The sequence below is a fragment of the Gopherus evgoodei genome, chromosome 4, assembly GCF_007399415.2.
Source record: "Gopherus evgoodei ecotype Sinaloan lineage chromosome 4, rGopEvg1_v1.p, whole genome shotgun sequence".
NCBI lineage: Eukaryota > Metazoa > Chordata > Testudines > Testudinidae > Gopherus > Gopherus evgoodei.
The window spans coordinates 148,032,935-148,055,590 of record NC_044325.1 but is presented as its reverse complement, the minus strand read 5'-3'; the positions used below and the strand labels follow the sequence as shown (position 1 = coordinate 148,055,590).

At 40.9% G+C, this 22,656-nt stretch overlaps 1 protein-coding gene across 5 annotated transcripts in view; it reads right to left on the bottom strand.

The window, feature by feature from the left end:
* Positions 1-18,068, bottom strand: part of LRIG2 (leucine rich repeats and immunoglobulin like domains 2) — an 80,539-nt gene extending 62,471 nt beyond the window's left edge. For 4 of the 5 annotated variants that reach the window (XR_004000285.1, XR_004000287.1, XR_004000284.1 and 1 more), the window contains exons 1-5: positions 18,007-18,018; positions 2,348-2,419; positions 1,715-1,789; positions 930-1,064; positions 40-183 (exon numbers count right to left, since the gene is read on the bottom strand). Coding sequence is in view for 1 of the 5 variants with exons in the window: in XM_030561753.1 (XP_030417613.1) it covers positions 40-183; positions 930-1,064; positions 1,715-1,785 (350 nt within the window). In the remaining 4 variants the exon portion in view is untranslated. Of the gene's footprint in view, positions 1-39; positions 184-929; positions 1,065-1,714; positions 1,790-2,347; positions 2,420-18,006 lie in introns of all 5 variants that reach the window. The other variant, XM_030561753.1, reaches the window with a different exon arrangement.
* Positions 18,069-22,656: the final 4,588 nt, after the last annotated feature.

The window sequence follows — 22,656 nt, the reverse complement described above, 5'->3', positions numbered from 1 at the left end:
TTTAAGCATTGTTCATTGAGTTTAAGGGACATCACTTACAGGAATTGCACGTGAGGCAATTTGAAGACCTTTGGTGGAATCATACTAATTCTGTTTCTGTTTAGTTTCACCACCACTAGAGAACTGGATAAGTTATCAAGGCAGCCTGCTTCTAGGGTAGTTATTCTGTTGTTACTCAGATTCCTAAGAAAGGAGGAGAAAAGATTTTCTCAATATGGAAAATTCTACTTTAAAATTGCATAAGAATGTCAAATTAATATTTGTATTACAACTAATGTCTTGTAAAGTTACTTGGTCTCATCAAGTCCCTAGTTTCAGGAATTCAAGTTCTGGTATCATGGGTTAACCTATTTAATCCAAAAAAGGACTACAGGCAAGAGAAGGCATGACTAAGACAAGGACAATCAAGTGACATGGCCAAGGTCAGCAAAAACCAGGATACACTAGGAAGTTACCCAATGCTGGCTGTCAGACACAAGCATGTTAGTATAGGAAAGTCACTGCTAGTGTAGACGGGACAAAACCCTTTTCAACCCAACCTGAGAAAGCATGAGTATGACTTAGTATCATTGTGTTTTAAGTGATTTTGTCCTATCTACATTTGCAGCTGTACAGTTCAGAGGGACACGTTGCTCTATGCTCTATACTACAGATGGGACCTTTGACCGTAAGGCTCTTTGAGGCAAGGGATCATGATTCCTATCGGCATGTAAAGTACAAAACACGTTTATAACATTGCCTACATAAGAAGCACGTGGCTGGTCAACAATTCAGCCTGGGTGGGAAAAAAGGCTTCTTCTGACTCCTTAGCCCAGCCATTAGTTCTCATATCCTTTTTTACCATGGGGAAAAAAGGTGATGTTAGGTTGTACTACAATGTAACTATGTACTTTCAGCAGACTACAGATCAGTTACCTCATCATACTTACAGGTACTTCAACTGCATTCGTGGGAATGAAGCAGCTTTAATTTCTGATATGAGGTTAGAGCTAAGGTCTAGGTTCTCCAATGAAAGGTAAAGTTCAAGCTGCTCTGCATTTATCTGTGGAATTGTATTGTGTACTCTACAAACAAAAGAAACAGCAATGTGAGGACAATCACCAGAACGCCACTAGGAATGAGCAACATAACTAGCTATAATTAGGGGTCCAAGGATTAGGATTAATAACCCATGTCTGAGTTAAAAAAAATCTAATGTACCTTTCCGGGTGTTAAGATCCATAAAACCTTATTTCAGGTCTTGGCAATGTTGGATGTCTCCTCCCCACAACCATCCTGACAGTAAAGGTGCTTTTTATAACAGTCAGACTTTAGCCTCTGGGGGGCTGGAGGTAAGCTGTTTCCTGTGGGAATCCTTGAGTCTGGAACAGACACCCCTTCCCCCCTGCATCAAAGCACCTCAGGCTTGTTTATCAGACTGCACGACAGAAATCCTCCACACACTCTCCTCTCCCCGCTCTGCACTCCCAGTAGCTTGCATTCGCAGGTGATTTAGAGTTAACTTTTGGTCAATTGCGTTACTACTGTTTTTTGTGGGGTTGTGTGCTTTTAAAAAAAAAAAAGTGTTGTACATCTACCTTGAAGCATTTTAAATAAAGATATTTAAACAAGTTTAGTTTTTTAAAAATTATCTGCTTTCAATTCCTTTGAGACTAACTTTTTCACTTGCTTATAAGAGAAAGCAATTTTTTCAACTCTTTAAATATTTACTTACAATGACAGAATAGTAATATTAGCAGTTGGTTCTCCAAAGTAGGGAATTTCACTTAGCTCATTGTAATTCATCTTCCTGAAAAACAGATTTCTTTACTGACACTTCAAAAAGGGAAAAGCCATTCTAGAGAGCTGAACAACTTAAACATTTCTCTTGATACTATAGCATTGTGAACACTTTAGCTACATGAATGACCTTTTGCAGTAGACAGTGCTAGTAGACCCCTTAAGAGCTAGTTTAGTAACAAAAGTTTGGAAGATTCAGCAATCCAAAACACAGAACTGCTTTAGGTAATTTAATTTAATGGCATCTAAAAATTAGCTACATTCAAAACAAAGTGATGCCCTATTTCTATTTTAAAATAATGGAATGAGTACTAGATTTCTACGCTTCCTGCTGAAATGTGGTTCTGAGGGTGGAACATCTCTGCCTTACACATACTGTGCTACTAAAATAGGGCTGTCAATTTCTGCTACCTTGCTTCAGATATTTTTTAGTAATTCAGACCATCCTGATGTGCCTTAGGAATCAGATCTTAGAAATTGTCAAGTTAAAATCCTAAATATGAACATGTAAGAACTCTGCAACGAAGTGTTTAAAATAAACAAACAATGATAACTTAGATTAACTTACACTTCTTGCAGTGTGTGATTAGACAAATCAATGCTCCAGTTAGAGGACAGTAAGTGATTATGACTTAAATCCCTGGAGAATAAAGAGAAATAAGAGATTATTCTATAGTCTGGACCCAAGTAGTTGTGCTGTACATGACAAGTTGTTTCACTAAAATTCACAAGCAGTTCAAATCCACTTTCATTTTTTTTTTTTTGGAACATATTATCCATATTACACCAAACAAACAATAAGAAGGGTTCCCTCTAAGCTTACTATATTCATTACTTGGAAAAAAAATCTAGCTCTTTCTGCCATTAGTGGACTAACTCTTTGTTTTTTAAAATAAATATGGGTTGACAGATAAAGAGATCATATGACATATTTGCCATGAGCACTTTTTGGAAGTTTAATGGCAGTTTTCCAAAGCTCACTAGGAAAGGCTCCCCACACCTTCAAAAGATGTGCTGACAATACCCTTTTAAGATTCCAGCAGTGCCTCTGGGAAGGTTTTTGCAGTAGTGACCCTGTTTTCTCACCCTCCCCAATGGTAAAACCCTTGACAGATACATATATCTTAGCAGTTAAGGCGAGTTATTTTGAAGAACAATCCCTGCACAAAGAGCACATAAGGAGGAGTCAAACAAAAGATAGGAAAAAAGAAACTAGGGCACATTCAGAAGCACTGTTTTAGCTCCAGTTTGTTTTTGTTTACAGACTACACTAGTGAGGAAAAGGGAGGACAAATGGAACAGTAGGAAGGGAATGTAAGAGTTTGGTAAACAGAAAAACAGGAAAAATTAAGTCTTATCCCAATTCACTTCACATTTTGTAAAATGCTCTACTTTTTCCTCAGACCTAACGTGTCGATTGTTATACAATGGGGCCTACAAACCCAAACTGACGTGCGGGACACTGGACAAGCATATAGTAAGATTGTAAGCTCTTTGGAGCAGGGACTATCTATTCTGAGGCTGATGTGACTTACAACAATTACCAAAATCAGGCTGACAAGAGAAATGTGATTCTAGCCTTAACTATGGAGAGAGAGAGAGAGAGAACTGTCGCTCCATAATAAGGTTGCATTAAAATATTTTTTTTAAATCCACCTTGTTGATGCATTTTGGCTTCTATCCACGGCAAAGATGAAACCCAGGCAGCTTGTGCTGACAGTCCAAACATGGTATATTAGAACAGGGCTGGCAACAACAGCAACTTTGTGAAACAGGACAGATAACAGAAATGGTAACGGTTTATCTCCCCCTAGCAAGCACACCAATGACATCTGTCTATATGTTTCAACAATGTCTTTATTAAAATAGAAAGTTCTGTCTCAACTAGCTTGAGTCACACCTGCCTATCAGTGAAGTACTGGATACTTTCACCCTGAACTTTCATTATAGCTTTATGCATGATACAGTTAAATTAAGGTGGTATCAGCAATAGTAGCTCTCCTTTTGCTAGAGAGGCATTCTTCTCAGATATAACACACACAGTCACACTTTATACATTGCTTATAAAAGCTTAAGTGATTAATAGAGGCTACAAATATAGGCTGTATGAGTTACAAGCACATCAGAAAGAGCTGGTGCATAAGCCTATAAGCAATTTGACCCATGGAACAAGCAACTGCATAGTTTCTAAATAGAATCTTCAAGTGCAATCACACACGCCATGCTTAAATTAGGCTTGCACATTAGTAGCCAAGAGTGGGTTTTGTTTTTGTTTAAAGAGAAAGGATGATTCCCTTTATAAAATACCAAATTTGAATATAACATGATTTCCAACATTTAAAGTGAATTCCATGATTTCACAGTCCTTTAGCATTTTAACAACTTTCCAGTTTGAGTGAGCTCACATCTGAAACCTTATTTGTTAACGTTTCCCTACACCACAGATGATAGTTGTGGCAGACACTAACCTTATTTCCATCAATAAAGAGAGAGATGGGTATTTGGGATAAACACCGAATGGGATCTTAAAAATCCTTACTGGAGTCCTCAAAAAAACTTCTGAGCTTAATTTTATGCCAGAATCTGGGAATATTATTTATGCTTCAAAACTGAATGGGACACAGTCTAACCAGAGATGCATGTACTTTCCTGAAAACCTGGTTCTCTCTCAAGTCAGAATTTAGTTGAAGACAAAAAAAGGCATTATCTGAAATTATGCAGTTTGTTTTGAATGTTTGAGACTGTTGCATCCAAAGACAACAGCTGGCCTCAAATCTTATGTGTACCTCCTGGAGGATGGGGAGGGCAAGGCATGGTGCACACAATGTCACTAAACACTTACAGTAAAACAAGCACATATCACATTATATAGAAATATTAGCAAGTGGGGGGAAGTCAGAAAGATTGATAAGTGCACTCAAGCAAATGGATTTTTCTTGCATGCAGGCTTGTTTTAGCTTGAGTGTAGGAAGTTCTGACAAGTGCAAATAAGTTCTCAGTTGCCACACATGGAAAAACTCATTATATTTTTGCAGATTGATCAATCACATGGTGACCTGCACCATTACCTCACTTCAATTTTCTCATGAACTGAGAGTGAAAATGCCATAACATGAATCAGGAGGGGCCACAGCAGTAACAGAATAATTTACTTCTCATTCTAAAATGATAGCCTCTCTCTCGAAACTGATGTTTACTGGCTGTTTGTGCTCTGATCGTCAACATCACATAGCCTGTGGACTAAAAACTTCCCCAATTGTTTGCTAACTCTGGAAGTCAAATGTGCCAGAGGGCTAGAGATAGTCTAGCCGAGTATCCTATCTATTCTGATGGCCAATCCCAGCTGCTTCAAAAGAAATTTCAAGGAACACCATAAATGAGAATTATGAACTACTGACCCACATGGAACATTACATCCCAAATCCAGGTGCATAGTGGCTGTAACCTGAACAGTGAGGGTGTATATTTCTTACAATGTTTTTAATCTTATCTAATGTAGCTGTGGATGTTGCATGCTAAATTTTTTTAATCCTGCTAAATTCTTGGCAACAACATCTGGTGGCCATGAGTTCCATGTACCCGAACTCACCAGACAGGTCTCACCACTCATAGATCCCTCATTTAAGCTTCTAAATATACCTGACCTGCCACAGCTGTCTCAGACACCTTCCTCTTCCAGAGCTGCTACAATGTAATCAATATCCCTGATTAATTTAACCTGTTACAACACCAGATTGTTGCCACCTAGACACTCAGTTACTAATGAATCTTAATTTCTTTCACCACTCCAGCCTCTAGAAACCCCAATGCTATTTGAGTATTTATAGAGTGAATAATGAAAACATGTCTTTGTGAAGAAGAAATGGCTTTTAGTGTTATGAACTTAACTCCCACTCATGCTAAATCTGTAGTGACGTAAGTGTAAAAAAATGATGAATTATAAAAATTCTTGGTATCATGCGGTCACACTTGCTGTTAATGTCACTCTTTAGTACCACTGGGATGTACATAATTTATTTAGATACGGCATGCAGAAATCCAAACAGGCTTGTGAATGAGAATTTGGCGCTTCAAATAAAATTTAGAGATACTCTCAGAAATAGATGAATACAAGTGACATTTTTCTCCTTCTGAGGAGTCCATGAAACACAGGTAAAATCCTGTCCACATGGAAACCAGTAGCAAGACTCTCTGTCAACTTTCATGGGGCCAGGATTTCTTCTTCATTTGTAAGAGACTATAGACAGCATATTTGTATCCAGCATTCTGTAGCATTACCTGAATAGTAACTGAGATGCAAATGGCTCCTGTAAGAGAACTCTTTTGCAGAATTGTTTTCACACAGCGTTTCTGCACCACATGCTGCTTGTCAATAGTAAGAGCGAAGCAGCAAAATATTAAGACCAACTGCCTTCTCTTCCATCTGATTATCTGTATTGAGTGCAACTCTCTCTGGCACTAACAGGTATGCTCACCACAACAGTATTAAAAACAACACAGCAGATGAATTACAAACATTTTGATCATGGCAAGAGTAAGTCAATTACACATCCATGGAAGAATAGCAGAAAGCAGACAAATTCAGTCCCACAGATTTATCCACTCATTAACCTTGTTCTCACAGGGTGAAATCCTACTTTTCAAATCATGTCAAGAAACTAAGGATAATCTGGAAATTGAATGGTTTGAGCGACTGATTGCGAGTTAGAACCTGTTGCTCAATTCCAGCACAGACTTGTGGTCACCTAGAGCTTTATGAAAGCTGTTCAGTGTCTGAAAGAGGTCTGGTGGCTTCAGTCTGCTTCCACAGACAGCAGAGTTCACACACAAAAGCCACCACTTGAGTAGCCATCAAAGACAAGGAACCAGGAATTGACTAGGTGATGGAGACTAAACAAATCTTGCCCCTTAATTTAATGATTTTAGCAGTCATTGCCACTAGTTTCTCAAGTCAGAGGCCTTGGCTACACTGGCGCTTTACAGCGCTGCAACTTTCTCGCTCAGGGGTGTGAAAAAACACCCCCCTGAGCACAGCAAGTTACAGCGCTGTAAAGTGCCAGTGTAAACAGTGCCCCATCGCTGGGAGCGCAGCTCTCAGTGCTGTAAGCTAATCCCCATAGGGAGGTGAAGTACCTGCAGTGCTGGGAGAGCTCTCTCCCAGCGCTCGCGCTGCGACCACGCTCGCACTTCAAAGCACTGCTCCAGCGGCAGCGCTGTACAGCTGCAAGTGTAGCCATACCCAGAGATTACGTTCAATGTAATTTGAAATCTGTCTCTCTAAACTTTCAGAAAGGACATAACTACACCACTGATTCGTAGAGCTAACAGCCTGAGATAGTGACTAGAACAAATGATAATTGGAATGATGTGAAAAAGGTCCTACACCTTGGAAGCGAATGATGAGCTGCACAGCTTTCTATTATTCTACAGCAGAGTTTAAGATTTACTCTTTGGACTACTGGTGTGCAGAGAGCTGCCTGCTCATATGGCGCTACATCCTCATTTCATGCTGTAACTACTATTAGCAATAAATAACTTTCTAATATCACCTTTCCATGTCAGCAATTGTTGCAGTTGCTCTAGAGAATTTTTCAGTCATAAGAGGGATGAGAAGAGGGAGATCACCACAAGACAGTCTCTGTATTAGAAAGAGGGTTACTTTATGAAGCAGTTTGAGTACACTTGAAACAAACCATCAGGACAAGTGTATTACAAGTCTTACTGGATCCTCAGACTAGCAGCGCTTTCTTGGCACTGACATAGAACTGAATATAGCAAGCTCTGGACCTTGTATTTTTTTGTTCCCTGGGGATTCATATTGCTACCATGGGAATGTATGCTAATTTCAGTAAAAAGCTACTCTGTAGCTGAGACACTGTTAGAGAACTACCTGGCACTACACAAAAGCTTATGCTGAAATAAATTTGTTAGTCTCTATGGTGCCACAAGTACTCCTGTTCTTAATACTGTGCTGCAGCTAATTAAGATTCTCCCGCCCCTGCCCCCCCACAAAACAAAACAAAAAAAGCAACCACCCCCCAAACCCACACAGTTTCTGAACTCATCTTATACCTCATATGGTGAAGCGATGGCCTCAAACACTACCCTATACCGGAAACCCACTGACCGCTATACTTACCTACATGCCTCCAGCTTCCATGGAGGATACACCACACGATTCATTGTCTACAGCCAAGCTCTAAGATACAACCGTATTTGCTCCAATCCCTCAGACAGAGATAAACATCTACAAGATCTCTATCAAGCATTCTTAAACTACAATACTCACCTGCTGGAGTGAAAAAACAGATTGATAGAGCCAGAAGAGTACCCAGAAGCCACCTCTACAGGACAGGACCAACAAGGAAAATAACAGAACGCCACTAGCCATCACCTACAGCCCCCAACTAAAACCTCTCTAGCGCATGATCAAAGATCTACAACCTATCCTTAAAGATGATCTCTCACTCTCACAGATCTTGGGAGACAGGCCAGTCCTCGCTTATAGACAGCCTCCCAACCTGAAGCAAATACTCACCAGCAACCACACACCATACAACATAAACATTAACCCAGGAACCTATCCTTGCAACAAAGCCCGATGCCAGCTCTGTCCACATATCTATTCAAGTGACACCATCATAGGACCTAATCACATCAGCCACGCTATCAGGGGCTCGTTCACCTGCACATCTACCAACGTGACATATGCCATCATGTGCCAGTAATACCCCTCTGCCATGTACATTGGCCAAACCGGACAGTCTCTATGCAAAAGAATAAATGGACACAAATCTGACATCAGGAATCATAACATTCAAAAACCAGTGGCAGAACACTTCAACCTCTCTAACCACTCAGTGACAGACTTGAAGGTGTCAATTTTGCAACAAAAAAAACTTCAAAAACAGACTCCAAAGAGAGACTGAACTCAAATTAATATGTAAATTGGATACAATTCAGTTAGGCTTAAACAGAGACTGAGAATGGTTGAGTCATTACACTAATTGAATCTATTTCCCTATGTTAAGTTCTCCTCACACCTTCTATCATCACTTCAAAAGTTTTCTGGTATTTTTTTTTCTCCTGCTGATAACTCATCTCAACCGATTAGACTCTTCCTGTTGGTACGCATACTTCCACCTTTTCATGTTCTCTGTATGTATAAATATCTCCTGTCTGTGTGTTCCATTCTATGCATCCAAAGAAGTGAGCTGTAGCTCACAAAAGCTCATGCTGAAATAAATTTGTTAGTCTCTAAGGTGCCACAAGTACTCCTGTTCTTTTTGCTAATACGGTGAGAAAATCTAGGAAAGCCATAGTTTAAAGGAAGTTGACGAATTCCTAGTGACTTTTAAGAAATGAAAAATTAGGATTCTGTTCCCCTAATCCCACTGCATTCTAAAAATACAGATCTTTATTCTGCACTTGTGGAAACCTATGCTGTAAGGAGCATACCTATAGTTACCAAAGACTAATGGATAAGGAAAGTAAAAAGTAAATTTCTGGTCTCACAGGAACCAGCTTGCATTTCCATTGGGCTCCTGGTTGCAGATTCAGCATCCTTGTTCTTCTAACAGACTATTTCACTTATTTTCTACCTTTGACATTTGACCATTGAATTCTGCCAGCCTTGGACAAATATGCCAATCTACATCAGATCTTTTATTGTTTTCCCATCAGGAACCATTAACAAAATCCCTTATTTTCAGGAGATGTGAGAGGAGCAAAAAGCCTCTTGAGATGCAACATAAAACCTAGCCAGGTATAATCCAGTGTGTTAATCTTGTGATCCAAGAGTCCAAGGCACTTCCTGGGCTTTCAATGCCAGGATGCACTAGATTCATCATTTAGAGTCAGTTCAAAATGCACACGGGCACTGCAAAAAGGCCTGGTTAATTAATAGCCACAACTTGCAAGCAAGCTAGAACAGTTCATGAAATAAACAGGTATTGAGAAAAAGCATCTAGGAAAGTATTACTATGGATTTACCCTGCTTGGCAAGGCTAGAAAGCTCTAGCCTTCCTATAGATTTGTGTAGTTCTTCAGTGACTAAATTTGCCAAAAGAGACTTCTCACCTGCTGTTATGCTATCAATGACACTAGCTTGAACCATTCTTCACTTCATTAAACTCCCTTTTTATAATACATGATGAAACTAATTAAATGAATCCTGGAGTGCCAAAGCAGGAAAGTTTCCGCTAATAAAGTTATAAAAATGTAAGGAAATGACAGATTCAAATGTTTAGAATAACTATTTTCCAGCAAATAATTCAGAAGAGATTTACTGCAGGAATACGTTGGGCCTCGCAGTGGGGCAATAAACTTGCAATATGATGGGCACAGGAGATTAATTAAAGCATAACAGCAAATAGTTTATCACCTTGATTATTAATATAATCTGACCCTCAACAAAGCCCACAGTTTAACCAGTCAAATTCTAATGTCTGATTGTCTACCAAATGATATTATGCCAAAGGCTCTGACTGGTCTCATTAAGATTATTGTGGAGATATAAATTTAAAGTTCTAAAGCAAGGTGTTTATTAAGAAGTAGATCAAAATTGCAAAATGGGTTTTCATTGACAAGATATTGAAGTAAGACTACCTGCTTTTTCAAGAACTTTTGCATTTGGTGCCTTAGAGTAGTGTTTCCCAAACTGAGGTCGCCCCTTGTGTAGGGAAAGCCCCTGGTAGGCCGCGTTGGTTTGTTTAGCTGCCGCGCCTGCAGGTCCAGCCATCGCGGCTCCCACTGGCCGCGGTTCACTCCTCCAGGCCAATGGGAGCTGCTGGAAATGGTGGCCAGCACATCCTTTGGCCCATGTCGCTTCCAGCCACTCCCATTGGCTTGGAGCAGCGAACTGTGGCCAGTGGGAGCTGCAATCAGCCGAACCTGAGGACGTGGCAGGTAAACAAACTGGCCCGGCCCACTTGGGGATTTCCCTACATAAGCAGTGTCCCAAGTTTGGGAAACACTGCCTTAGAGCATAATTTTGGACACTTTTTATAACTAGTCACCAACTATTCCTTATGCCATTCATTTTCAAATAGATCATTTGGTTTTTCTAACATTTTACATTTCACGATCAAACAAGTTTGACCTTCCAAACAATGAACAAATTATTCAGTCACACAGATAAGACTTTCTGCTTTCATCCTAAACTAAGTATAATTTGTACTTCCTTGTCCTGAAAAAAAATCTGCTGTCTTAAATATGCTTGGATTTGCACTGTGAAGTTCATGTTTTGCAGTATGCACACTGCTCCATGTAATCACTGTATTTTAAAGATTCATCTTGTGTGGTATATAAGTCATCTAAACATTCACTGTGAGCTGAACTATTTTTTATCTGTTAAGTAAATAAGAGGAAACACACATACCAAACTGATGTCTTTATAAGTCCTGGAGAATGATCCAAATCCAATGTAACTGAATAAGTAGATGTTCGAGTTTGATATGACTACAATATTCTCATTCCTTAAGCATATAATGTTTAACATCTGATATCGTTTAATGATACATAAAGATACAGTCTTAAGTCCACAGTGTGGAAAGTATGGTAAGCTCGATCTGACCACAACTATATGAACATGTTGTACTTCAGATTCACCCTCCAGAAGTGTAGTCTCCAAATCTTTTCTCCAACAATAAAATGGATAGGTATGTCAGTTCACTTGCCTGATGTCAAATCAGATGTCATTCCCTGGCTTACCTGTCAGATGCATTCCACTAGATGGCAGCTCCATTGATTCCTCCGTGCCAACTCCAATAAATTATAAGGACAGAAGGAATCATCATCTAGTCTGATCTCCTGCATAACACAAGTCATAAGACTTTACTGAATTAATTACTGCTTAAAGTCCAATAGCTGTGGATGAACTACAGCACATCTTTCAGAAAACTACTGATGTTCTTGTAAATCAAGTACAAGTAATGGAGAAACCAGCATGCCCCCTGGTAACTTACCCTGACTTAAAAATTTGTACCTTATTTCTTAATATGTTGTCTGCTTGTCTAACTTCAACTTCCAACCATTGGATCTTGTTATATCTTTGTCTGTTGGATTGAAGGGATCACTATTATCAGATTTCTATTTAAATACTTATAGACTAATCAAGTCACCCCTTAACATTCTCGTTGATAAGCTGAATGGACTGAGATCCTTGAGTCTTTCACTACATGGCATGTCCTTTAATCAAACTCTCTCCATTTTTTCAACTTCCTTCCTGAGTTGTGGACACCAGAATTGGACACAGTATTCCAGCAGTGTTTCACCAGTGCCATAGAAAGGTAATAAGATCACCCTGCTTCTGTTTGACAGCCCCCTATTTATACAGTCAAGAACTATATTAGTCTTTTTAGTTAGAATCACACTGGAAGCTCATCTTCAGCTGCTTATCCATCATGACTCCCTCTTATATCTTTTTCAGACTCTGTCCCAAGATAGATCTCCCCTCCCCGTACATATGGCCTACATTCTCTGTTCCTACATATGACCTTGCATTTGGCCACACAGAAACCAGAGCTGTGAGAAGAACCAATTTTTCAATTTCCTGGTAATTCTGAACATTCTAAAACAAACTGTCTCAAGCTGAACTGAAAAACCAATTTTTAAAAAAAATTTCAGTTAACTGAAGAGTTAAAAATGTGTTTCAGGTCATACAAAAAGTGTTTCATTTTTAAAACCTAAGCGTTTTGTTTGACTATTTTTATATCTTGATTTTTAATACAATTAAAGAATATTTTGAAGTGAAATTCATTTCAAGTCCAAAAAAATCAAAATATTGTGTTTTGAAAAAGTGTACAAAATAATATTTTTTTTTTCCTGACAAACAAGTCATTGAAACTAGTATATATACTAAATGTTTTGGTGTTGCCAAGCCACCATTTCTCTCCCAAAACGTTTTGGCTGAAAAATGTGTTACTCAGCTCCAACTGAAAATACCTTTTAAAAAATACAAAAAAAACCAAAACCCTTTGCTCAGTTTACTGAGCAATCTATTTCGATCTGAATCAGTGACCTGTCTTCATTATTTATTACTCCTCCAATCTTTGAGTCATCTGCAAACTTTCAGCAATGATTTTGTTGTCTCCCAGATCACTGATTAAATAGTGTAGGGCCCTACTAGAAACACACTATACTGATGAGGATTCCTCATTTACAGTTACATTATATCAATGCATTATCCAGTTTTTAAATCATTTAATGTGTGTTGATTTTCTCTCATTCCAGTTTCTTAATCAAAGTGCCACATGGTACCAAGTTAAATGCCTTACAGAGGTCCAAGTATATTAAATCAATACTATTCCCTTTATCAAGCCTGCAATCTTAAAACATGATAGATCTTGGGCTAGAACAGGGCCTCATCCTCCCTGATTGAACTGACCTCATTATCTCTAGCTTGCTTGCTAGCACACATATATATACCTGCCCCTGGATATTTCCATTACATGCATCTGAGGAAGTGGGTATTCACCCACGAAAGCTCATGCTCCAAAACGTCTGTTAGTCTATAAGGTGCCACAGGATTCTTTGCTGCTTTTATAGATCTTGTCAAAGTACTTCTCATAAATCCACATTGACTGACATTATATTACCCTCTTAATTACTGATTAATGGAGTCCTGAATCTGCCATTTCATTATTCCCCCCCTTCCCCCCACAAGATAGGCTATCAGGCCTAGGAAGCAGACCGTGTTTATCCTTTTTAAAATATTGGCACAATGTTACTTTTCTTCCAGTCCTCTTGAACTTCCCTAGTGTTCTGAGAGTTCTAAATGGCCCCCACAGCTACTCCAGTTGCTTTTAAAACTCTTTGGTGAGAGTTATGCTGATTTAAAGATCTTTAGCTTTAGTGCTTGTCTTCCACACAATCCATGGAACCTAATCAATACTAGGGATACTGCATCATAGGTAACCATGTTCTCCCTCGCCTTGCCTCCCAAGAGAAACATTTGGAATGATGGCTTTCTTAACACTTTATAACAAGCCCACATTTTTAGAATTCATTTACCCAGGAAGGGGGGGGGGGGAAGCCTGCTAGAACCTTTATCCGCCAATAGTTTGGGAAAAATTTAGGCAAAGATAAGAATTTCTGGTCCTTTAAAGCAAGAAGGGGCAGAATTAGGGTGACCACATAGTAAGTGTAAAATCCGGACAGAGGGTAGGGGGTAATAGATGCCTATATATGAAAAAGCCCCCAAAATCGGGACTGTTCCTATAAAATCAGGACATCTGGTCACCTTACGCAGAACTGATGTCAATATGCATAGGTGTCAACATTTATTTCATGTTAAGAGATTTAATTCTTAATTTACACAAAAATGCAGGTAAATGAATATTGAATGGCTTTGTGCATTATAGCTTTTTGCTTGGATCCAGAACACTTAGACTAGTTGTGGAAGTAGCTGTGTTCCTGACCCTAGATGCTTTTTGTGCTGAAAGCCGTAACAGAGAACATATATTTAATTATTGTTTACAGCATTTGTCAGATTGCACAATCTTGTAAAGGAGCCAACAACACTTCTTTCCATTGCATTCTGTAAGAAGGTTTTAAACACACCCCTTTATCTGCTTGGAGAACTACATAAGTACTTCTGTAAGCTAGAAAACTTGCCCTCATTAAATAAAACAGATGTTTTTTGTTTTGTTTTTGTGATTAGCTACCTGATAAACTACAGTTATTCTTCAGGAACAGAATATTTTCCTTGGAGAAAGTCTGAGTTAAGACATTCCCAAAAACACTGGTAGTGGTTTTCAAGGTTTGTTAAATCTTATAGTAGCCTGGTTAGCAGGCAGTATTTGTGTGCTGAACTCAACTTCGTAGCTTCCCTTTATCAGTTCTTATTGCTTACTGCAAGGAAGGAACATACCTTCTGTGTTGCATTACCTATCTACAGGGTAGTGGGCAGAAGACAGCATGTTAACTCAGACATGCCCTACTTTTCATAGTTCAGATCCCTGATTCCTGCCAAACCTACAGCTTTTCACAAGCAATTTTTGTTTATGACTATGGCCTTGGCTACACTGGTGCTTTACAGCGCTGCAACTTTCTCGCTCAAGGATGTGAAAAAACACACCCCTGAGCGCAGAAAGTTACAGCGCTGCAAAGCGCCAGTGTAAACAGTGCCCCACGCTCTCCCAGCGCTGCAAGCTAATCCCCACGGGGAGGTGGAGTACCTGCAGCGCTGGGAGAGGCGCTTTGGAGTTTCGAGTGTAGCCAAGCCCTAAGTACGTAAGCTATGGGATTCCAGAACTTGTTATAGATAATTGAATATGGGTTTTGCATTTATCTTCCAAATGGACGTTATTAAACAGTTCTGAGCATTTAAATTCTCCTTTCATCAATCCAGTGTAAGTCAACTGGGCCTAATCTACATAGGGAAATTAACAATATTTTGGTCCAAGATAAGGCCTGCCCATCCTTTTATACACAAGGGCATTGGATTTCCCTCAAACTCAGGCCCAGATCCACAAAGTTATTTAGGTTCCTAACATCTACTGATTGCAATCAAAGTTAGGAGCCTAAATACCTTAGTGGATATGGGACTTTATCCCTTCTCTTCCATATAGCAGTACGCGTTATGCAATGATAATTAGTATTTATGTTTAAGACAATGGTGTCTAAGGACGAGACTTTCAAGGACATAACTGACCAGTTCCACCCACCCCTAGTCTGACAGCCTCTGTGCTGTTAAGGAGGATGAAATTGCCTGCCAGGTGTGAAGGTCGGGGATCTCACGAGACATCTAGACAGATGTATGTGCAGTGCTGGAGAGGAACCAGTGACTGCGGTGTGTGTGGGTACCAATGACATAAGGAGGAGTAGGAGAGAAGTCCTGGGAGCCAACTTTAGGCTCCTAGATAAGAGATTGAAGTTCAAGACTCCATGGTAGCATCCTCTGAAATGCTTACAGCTCCACACACAGGGTCAGAAAGACAGGCAGAACTGCAAGGTCTAAATGGCTGGAGGAGATGATGGTGTGGGATGGAGAGTTTTAGATTTATTAGGAACTTTTGGGAAAAGGATAAGTCTATTCAGGAAAGATGGGCTCCACCTAAAAAAAAACAAACAAAACAACAGATCCAGACTGCTGGCATGTAAAATTTTAAAATATATCCTACAGTCTTTTACCTAGGGGTTGGGGAAAGCTGACTGGTGTGAAGGAGCATATGGTTCAGGCAGACACATCTGTTGGGGAAGAATTTATTAAAGGGGGAATCTCTATATCTAGTAAAGAGGATAGGAAAAAAGCTGAAGTACAGGTAGAAGATAGAGTAGAACAGTCAAAATGATTGCAATACCACACCTATGATTGCTTATGTTATCACCTAAAGTGTGAAATCCATGCAAATTTCATACAGTCATATAATCTGTCTAGTTTTATCAAAAGCTATACCAGGGGAATTAGACACTTTTTGGCTTACCGAAACTATTACAGATACTGGCAAATGCCTTGATTAGCCAAATAAAAAAATTAAGTAGTTACATTTTCACTGTACCCAATATTAGCTTTAATTACAGTTAAAATCTGTAGATGTCCAAAGAGGTTGTTCCAATAAAGTAGTCAATTGCTACTACTCATAGGATCCCAGAGAGCTTCACAAACATGTGCACGCAGCACCATTGAATTGCAATCACTAACTAGCACAGTCCTGTCAGGTGGTGCAGGGAGAAGAAAGAAATTGGCAAAGAACAAGTCAAATCCAACTTTTTAGAAAGGACTAGTAGCTTTCTAATATATTCATGTGGACTACACTGGATCCCAGGTTTCAAGGGGATATTGAAAAGTTAACTGCATGAATCTCAGTTTCTCTCTTTCCAGAAGATGAAGGGCAGAATCAGCTGGGATTAGAATTGGCATTTCAAATCTGATACTCAGAACAAGTCATTACCTCATACCATGGACTGTGAAAGAAAGATGTTATTAAATAGTCTAGAGCATTTAAATTCTCCTTTTATCAATCCAATATAAGACAATTGGGCCTAATCTACACAGGGAAACTGAGACAATGTTTTGGTCCATGATAGGGCCTGCGCATTCTTTTACAGGTAAGGGCATTTATTTCTCCTCAAACTTTGGCCCAGATCCACAAAGGTATTTAGGTTCTTAACATCCAGTCTTTTCTCCATCAGACTAAAACCAGAAACTTCACTCAACACTCCTTTCTTGGCAGTCAAGGAAAGCAAATTTGCACTTTATAGCAATGAAAATACTAATTATTTGAGTCACTTTCTCAACCACAACAATACAACGATCTCTCTTTCCCCCAGATATCAGATTATATACATTATGATTCAGTTTCTACAAAAGCATTACCTCAAGACACCTCTTTCTATTGCTAAAATAATCTGTAGTATATATTCTACAAAAGAAAACTGCAGTTTTATTATATATTTTGGAAGATTAACTGTCACTTAAAGTCAATTTCCTGGCTAAACAAAGATCAAGAAGCAGGACACATCTAAAAATGACAAGTTTCAGAAAATGAAGCCACATGTAACAATGATGCTTTTCCAAAATAAATTCTGCTTCTTAAAGTTTATTTCAATCAAAGGAAAGAAACAGCTACCTGCTTTAACAGCTGTGCAGCTGATTTATTCAACTTAATATGTAGCAGGAAATATGTCTCCTGCGGAGCATTTAGCAAGCCCTGGACAATTCGTCAGAAAATGTAAACATGGTTCAATCCAGACTATGAGATGGATATGCACTCCTGTATTAAATATATAGGTTATTAGAATTCAGACCTTTCTGTACAGTCTCACACACATTACACAGTCAAGGCCTTCCAGCAGCCTACGGTTCCAGAATTTGCCACATAATTCAGTGATTTGGGGGTTATTTGCATTCTTCCCTTTGATTTCTCTGAAGACAACAGCGGAGGCACACTCACCTGGGCTGACTCTCCCAGTATCCTTAGGATACAAGGGATTTGTCTGAATTCACTTAATTAGCCATTGCATTACTCAGTCGGTGGCAGCAGAAATAACTGGGTATTGGAAGGCGGCTCAGCAGCCCCATAATTGCAGCGCTTAGTACCAACGGGGGTTGCGAGCCAGACACCGGCAGCCCGCGCAGCTGGGCCCGGACGGGCTGAAGCCCGGTGCACAAGGGGGCCCCGCCGAGCGGGCAGCGAGGGGCGGCCTGGCGCGCAGAGAGGCGGGGCAGGGCCAGACGCCCTAGCAACGGCCCCCTAGCAACGCCCCCCTCCTGCCCGTACTCACAGGCCCGTGGTGCCGGCGGGCAGCGGCGGGATCCTCCGGCGGCCCGGGCCGGGCCCCCCCGGCAGGCGGTGGCGGCTGCAGTCCAGCAGGCCGCGGCGGCAGGAGCAGGGCGCGGCGCAGGCCTCGCCGGGCGGCTCCCCGGCCGCGCACACCCACAGCAAGAGCAGCAGGGGCAGCGCCCCCCGCCGCGACCCCGCTCCCCGCATCCCGCCGGCCGCGGCCCTGCCCCAGGCGGATACGGGGCGCACACAGGCCGGGACAGCCGCTGGCCCCGCCCACAGCGCGCGGCGTCTGACCTCAGCGCGCACGGGGGCGTGGCCAACGAGGAGAAGGGCGGGGTTTCTAGACCAGCAGGTAGGCAGTGACAGGCAACAGGGGGCGGGGCTACAAACTGGCACCTGAAGGGGGAGGAGCCAATAACTGAGAGAGGTGAGGCGACAATTTGAGATCTATAAGGGGGCGCGGCTAGAGATTGACAGCTCAAGTGGGAGGAGCCAGCCTGGGGAGGGGGTGGGGCTTCAGTCCCTGATTCTTGGCTCCAACGTGGGAGGACATTGACCCAAACCTTTTACTGTAGGGAAGATGAGTGAGCCAAAGCCTGGTGTGCTGGGGAAGATGTGGCCATGCTACTGCTCTTGCTGCACCTGTTCTGGGGATAAAGCAAGACTGCTGTCTCCAGGGCTCGTAATCCAGCACCGCGCACCAGCCAGAAGATCATCTGAAATGTGTCTTTAGCAAAACATAGCAACCAAATAAAAAATTAAAATTGAACGCAACTTCTAAAGCAGGGGGCAGGGGAAAGCAAACACAAGACTCAGCCACTGAACAAAGTTCTTCTTAAAACTCCTCCACGCAAAGGGGGTTGCTACCTTTAAAATTATATTTCATTTGTATAGCAATAATGTCCCCTGTAGAAATGCTCAGCTGAACATGCAGTTGCAATACAATTCAATCAGTGGGATATAGTCATCTTCCATCTGAAAATTTCCTTTGTCATTACTTATAACCTCTAGGATTTCTGAGAGACTTCTCTATTTTTCCCTACCTTTTTTCAATTTGTTTACCTTTTGGATAGTCCACTACACTGTTTTGCAGATGGTTGCATTTCCTGTCTCTGAAGTGGTATTGGGGCTGTGCCTTTAAAAACTGAAGTTCCCAGACAGGGAGTCTGGGGGGAGGACTGTGAAGCTCTCACTTTTATGCACAGCCAATTGGAGCCAGACTCAGAATAATGCAGATCTCTTGCAAGCATTTTAAGCAGAGTGATCACTCATCACATCACCACCTCATACAACAGCACCATGACATCACATCACTCATGCATACATGGCTCTGTGTATGTTCTTCCACTGGCTTCGCAAGAGGGTGTAATCAGTAATTGCAGGGGGCACAGTGCCAATCTATAATATAATATAGTGCCACTCTACACAAAGGGAAATAAGAACAACCCAGGAAATTACAGACCAGTCAGCTTAACTTCAGTTCCCGGAAAGATAATGGAGGCACTAATTAAGCAAACAGTTTGCAAACATTCTAGAAGATAATAAGGTGATAAGTGACAGTCAGCATGTATTTGTCAAGAACAAAACGTGTCAAACCAACCAGATAGCTTTCTTTGACAGGGTAACAAGCCTTGTGGATGAGGGGGAAGCGGTAGATGTCGTATGTCTTGACTTTAGTATGGCTTTGGATACTGTCATGCATGACCTACTCATAAACAAACTAGGGAAATACAACCTAGATGAACAACAGGGAGTCCGGTGACACCTTAAAGACTAACAGATTTATTTGGGCATAAGCTTTCATAGGTAAAAAACCCACTTCTTCAGATGCATCTGGGTTTTTTACCAACAAAATCTTATGCCCAAATAAATCTGTTAGTCTTTAAGGTGCCACTGGACTCCTTTTTGTTTTTGTGGATATAGACTAACACGGCTACCCCCTGATACTTGACAACCTAGATGGAGCTACTATAAGGTGGGTGCATAACTGGTTGGAAAATCATTCCCAGAGAGTAGTTATCAGTGGTTCACAGTCTTGCTGGAAGGGCATAACGAGTGGGGTCCCGCAGGGACTGGTTCTGGGTGCTGTTCTGTTCAATGTCTTCATCAATCATTTAGATAATGGCATAGAGAGTACACTTATAAAGTTTGTGGATGATACCAGGCTGGGAGGGGTTGCAAGTGCTTTGGAGGATAGGATTAAAATTCAAAATGATCTGGACAAACTGGAGAATTGGTCTGAAGTAAATAGGATGAAATTCAATAAGGACAAATGCAAAGTACTCCACTTAGGAAGGAACAATCAGTTGCGCACATACAAAATGGGAAATGGCTGCCTAGGAAGGAGTACGGCAAAAAGGGATGTGGGGGTCATAGTGGATCACAAGCTAAATACGAGTCAACGGTGTAACACTTGCAAAAAAAGCAAACATCATTCTGGGATGTATTTATAGGAGTGTTTCAAGCAAGACAGGAGAAGTCATTCCTCCGCTCTGTTCTGCGCTGATTAGGCCTCAACTGGTTGCCATTTTGGGGTGGGTGTATTCCTGGAGGTTTCATCACATGACAATCTTTCATTAAAGATTAATCTTTTAATTCCTGGAGACTCTAGGACAATCCTGAAGGGTTGGCAACCCTACCAGTTGGCTGCAGCCCAGTCCTGCAGGGAGAAACTAGAGCTGCAAGGGGTAACTCACACTGAATCTGGTGGTTGGATCTCAATACAGTTTCCTGTAGTTTGACATGTTGTTGGGCCTTATAGGTCTGCAGCCATTCTATGTTGAGGTGCCTGTACAGTTCTTAGCCCCAAGAAGGAAAATAAGTATTTGTTTATATAGCAATGGATTATAATTAAGGGGATAGGGAAGTCTGCTGCTTGCCTACAAGGGTGGTGCTTTCCTCTTGTTATTCTAGGAAACAAGTTTAGAATTAAATAATTAGGGTAGTTGTGTTTGTGTATAATTGAGATACAATGCAAACAATTCATCTAAGTGCAGAGAAGGGGCTGTTAATCTCTCAGGGGAATATGTCAGTCAGGTACTTGGAGAGAAATATCCTCCTGTAGCAGAGGCCCCTACTTTCACCTCTCTCTAGGTTGAGGGTACATCATGAGGTCTGTCTTAATCTATCTGTGTCCTGAGCTGACTCCTAGGAATGGAATGAATTATGTTATCACCATTCCTGGGATATGTCTGTCCTGCTGTGGCCTTATTAGCCTGATGGTATTGGTGATAAAGACAGGAGTGCCATCTAGTGGCACAATTGGAAAACTACATCTTGCATAGAGCAGTGCAATTAGAAATCATTATTAGTATGTTCCCTGATCTGACCTTTCTCTCCTTGAGTACGGCGCAAGATCAGTCCCAGGGTGAACTTAATGCTGGTAAAATTGGTAGCCCATGAGACTAATCCTCTGTTTATCCAAAGAACAGCTACAGATGGACAGTGGCAGTGTGAGACTTCCACATTCACCTTCCTTTACCAGTGCCTCTCCCTGCCCTGCCCTCCAGATACTCATTCCATCTTTGTGCCTCACTCATTCACGGGCCTTTCAGGAGAGGGCTTACCAACAAATCAGCACCAAATTAGGTGGTGACATTTCTGGTTACTTGGCCCTTAGGAACAGTACTGAGCAGCCCATGGTGCTGTTGCTTGGTCACTACAGACTTGGGCTGGATTTGAGGTGCTGTATTCCATTATCCGTTCTACAAACTCTCCCATCTCCTATAAGGGATGCTTTTTAATCTGGCACCTTTTATAACACTTGCTGAGTTCTCCCCTGGCTCTGAGCCGTAGCTGCTGTCAGCTCTGTTTTCATTCAAAGCAGCAGTACCGTCTATTCTACTCATTGCACGCACAGAGAGTCACTGTTGTTAGCAGTTACACACTTTATCAGGCAGCATGAGAAATAAGTGTTTGTGGCACATTCTAGTGTGAAGAAAAATCAGACCAAATAACAGTTTCATTACCATATTATTTCCTAAATGGACTCATTCTTGCCCACATATGCTAGATGAATGTGTTGTGTTATTGTTCCCCCCCCCCACATCTTAATTGGAGTGCAAACTGACTACATTTAAATTGTTTATGTGAAAACAAGAATGAAACTGCTTGATAACAAACCCACGCAAATGGAGGTGTTTCTTTTCCAAAATCTGTCATCTGCCCCTAATTTGAATGATTTTTAATCTAGTTATTTACAGTCTAGGAGCAGGTTTTCAAAGGGGCTCAGTACACTGGTACAGAGTGCATATGGAAAACTGGCCCCAGCTGTGGGTGCTGAGCATTTGAAAATCTAGCCCTGGACTCTTTTGAAAAATTAGATCCACAGATCTGATTCTCCACTGCCTTGTATTTTGTGTGGTCATTTACATCTGTATAAAGCGTGTGTAAAATGCTACCCAATCAAAATAGTTGTGTTTCACAACTTTGAACGGGTGTAAATGAGTCCTCAAAGGGCTAATGCCAAGGAGAATGAGGCCGTTGACATCAATGGAAGGAGGGTCAAGACCTGAGTTTGTAAAATCAGGAAGTGGCTGCAATCTGCAAAGAGCTATTTAATAAACTGGTAATAAAGCCAGGGACTTTTTGGAAGAACTCTGTTTTTCTTAAGAAAAATACTATTCTTGGGAGAAATTTCTCAACGCAG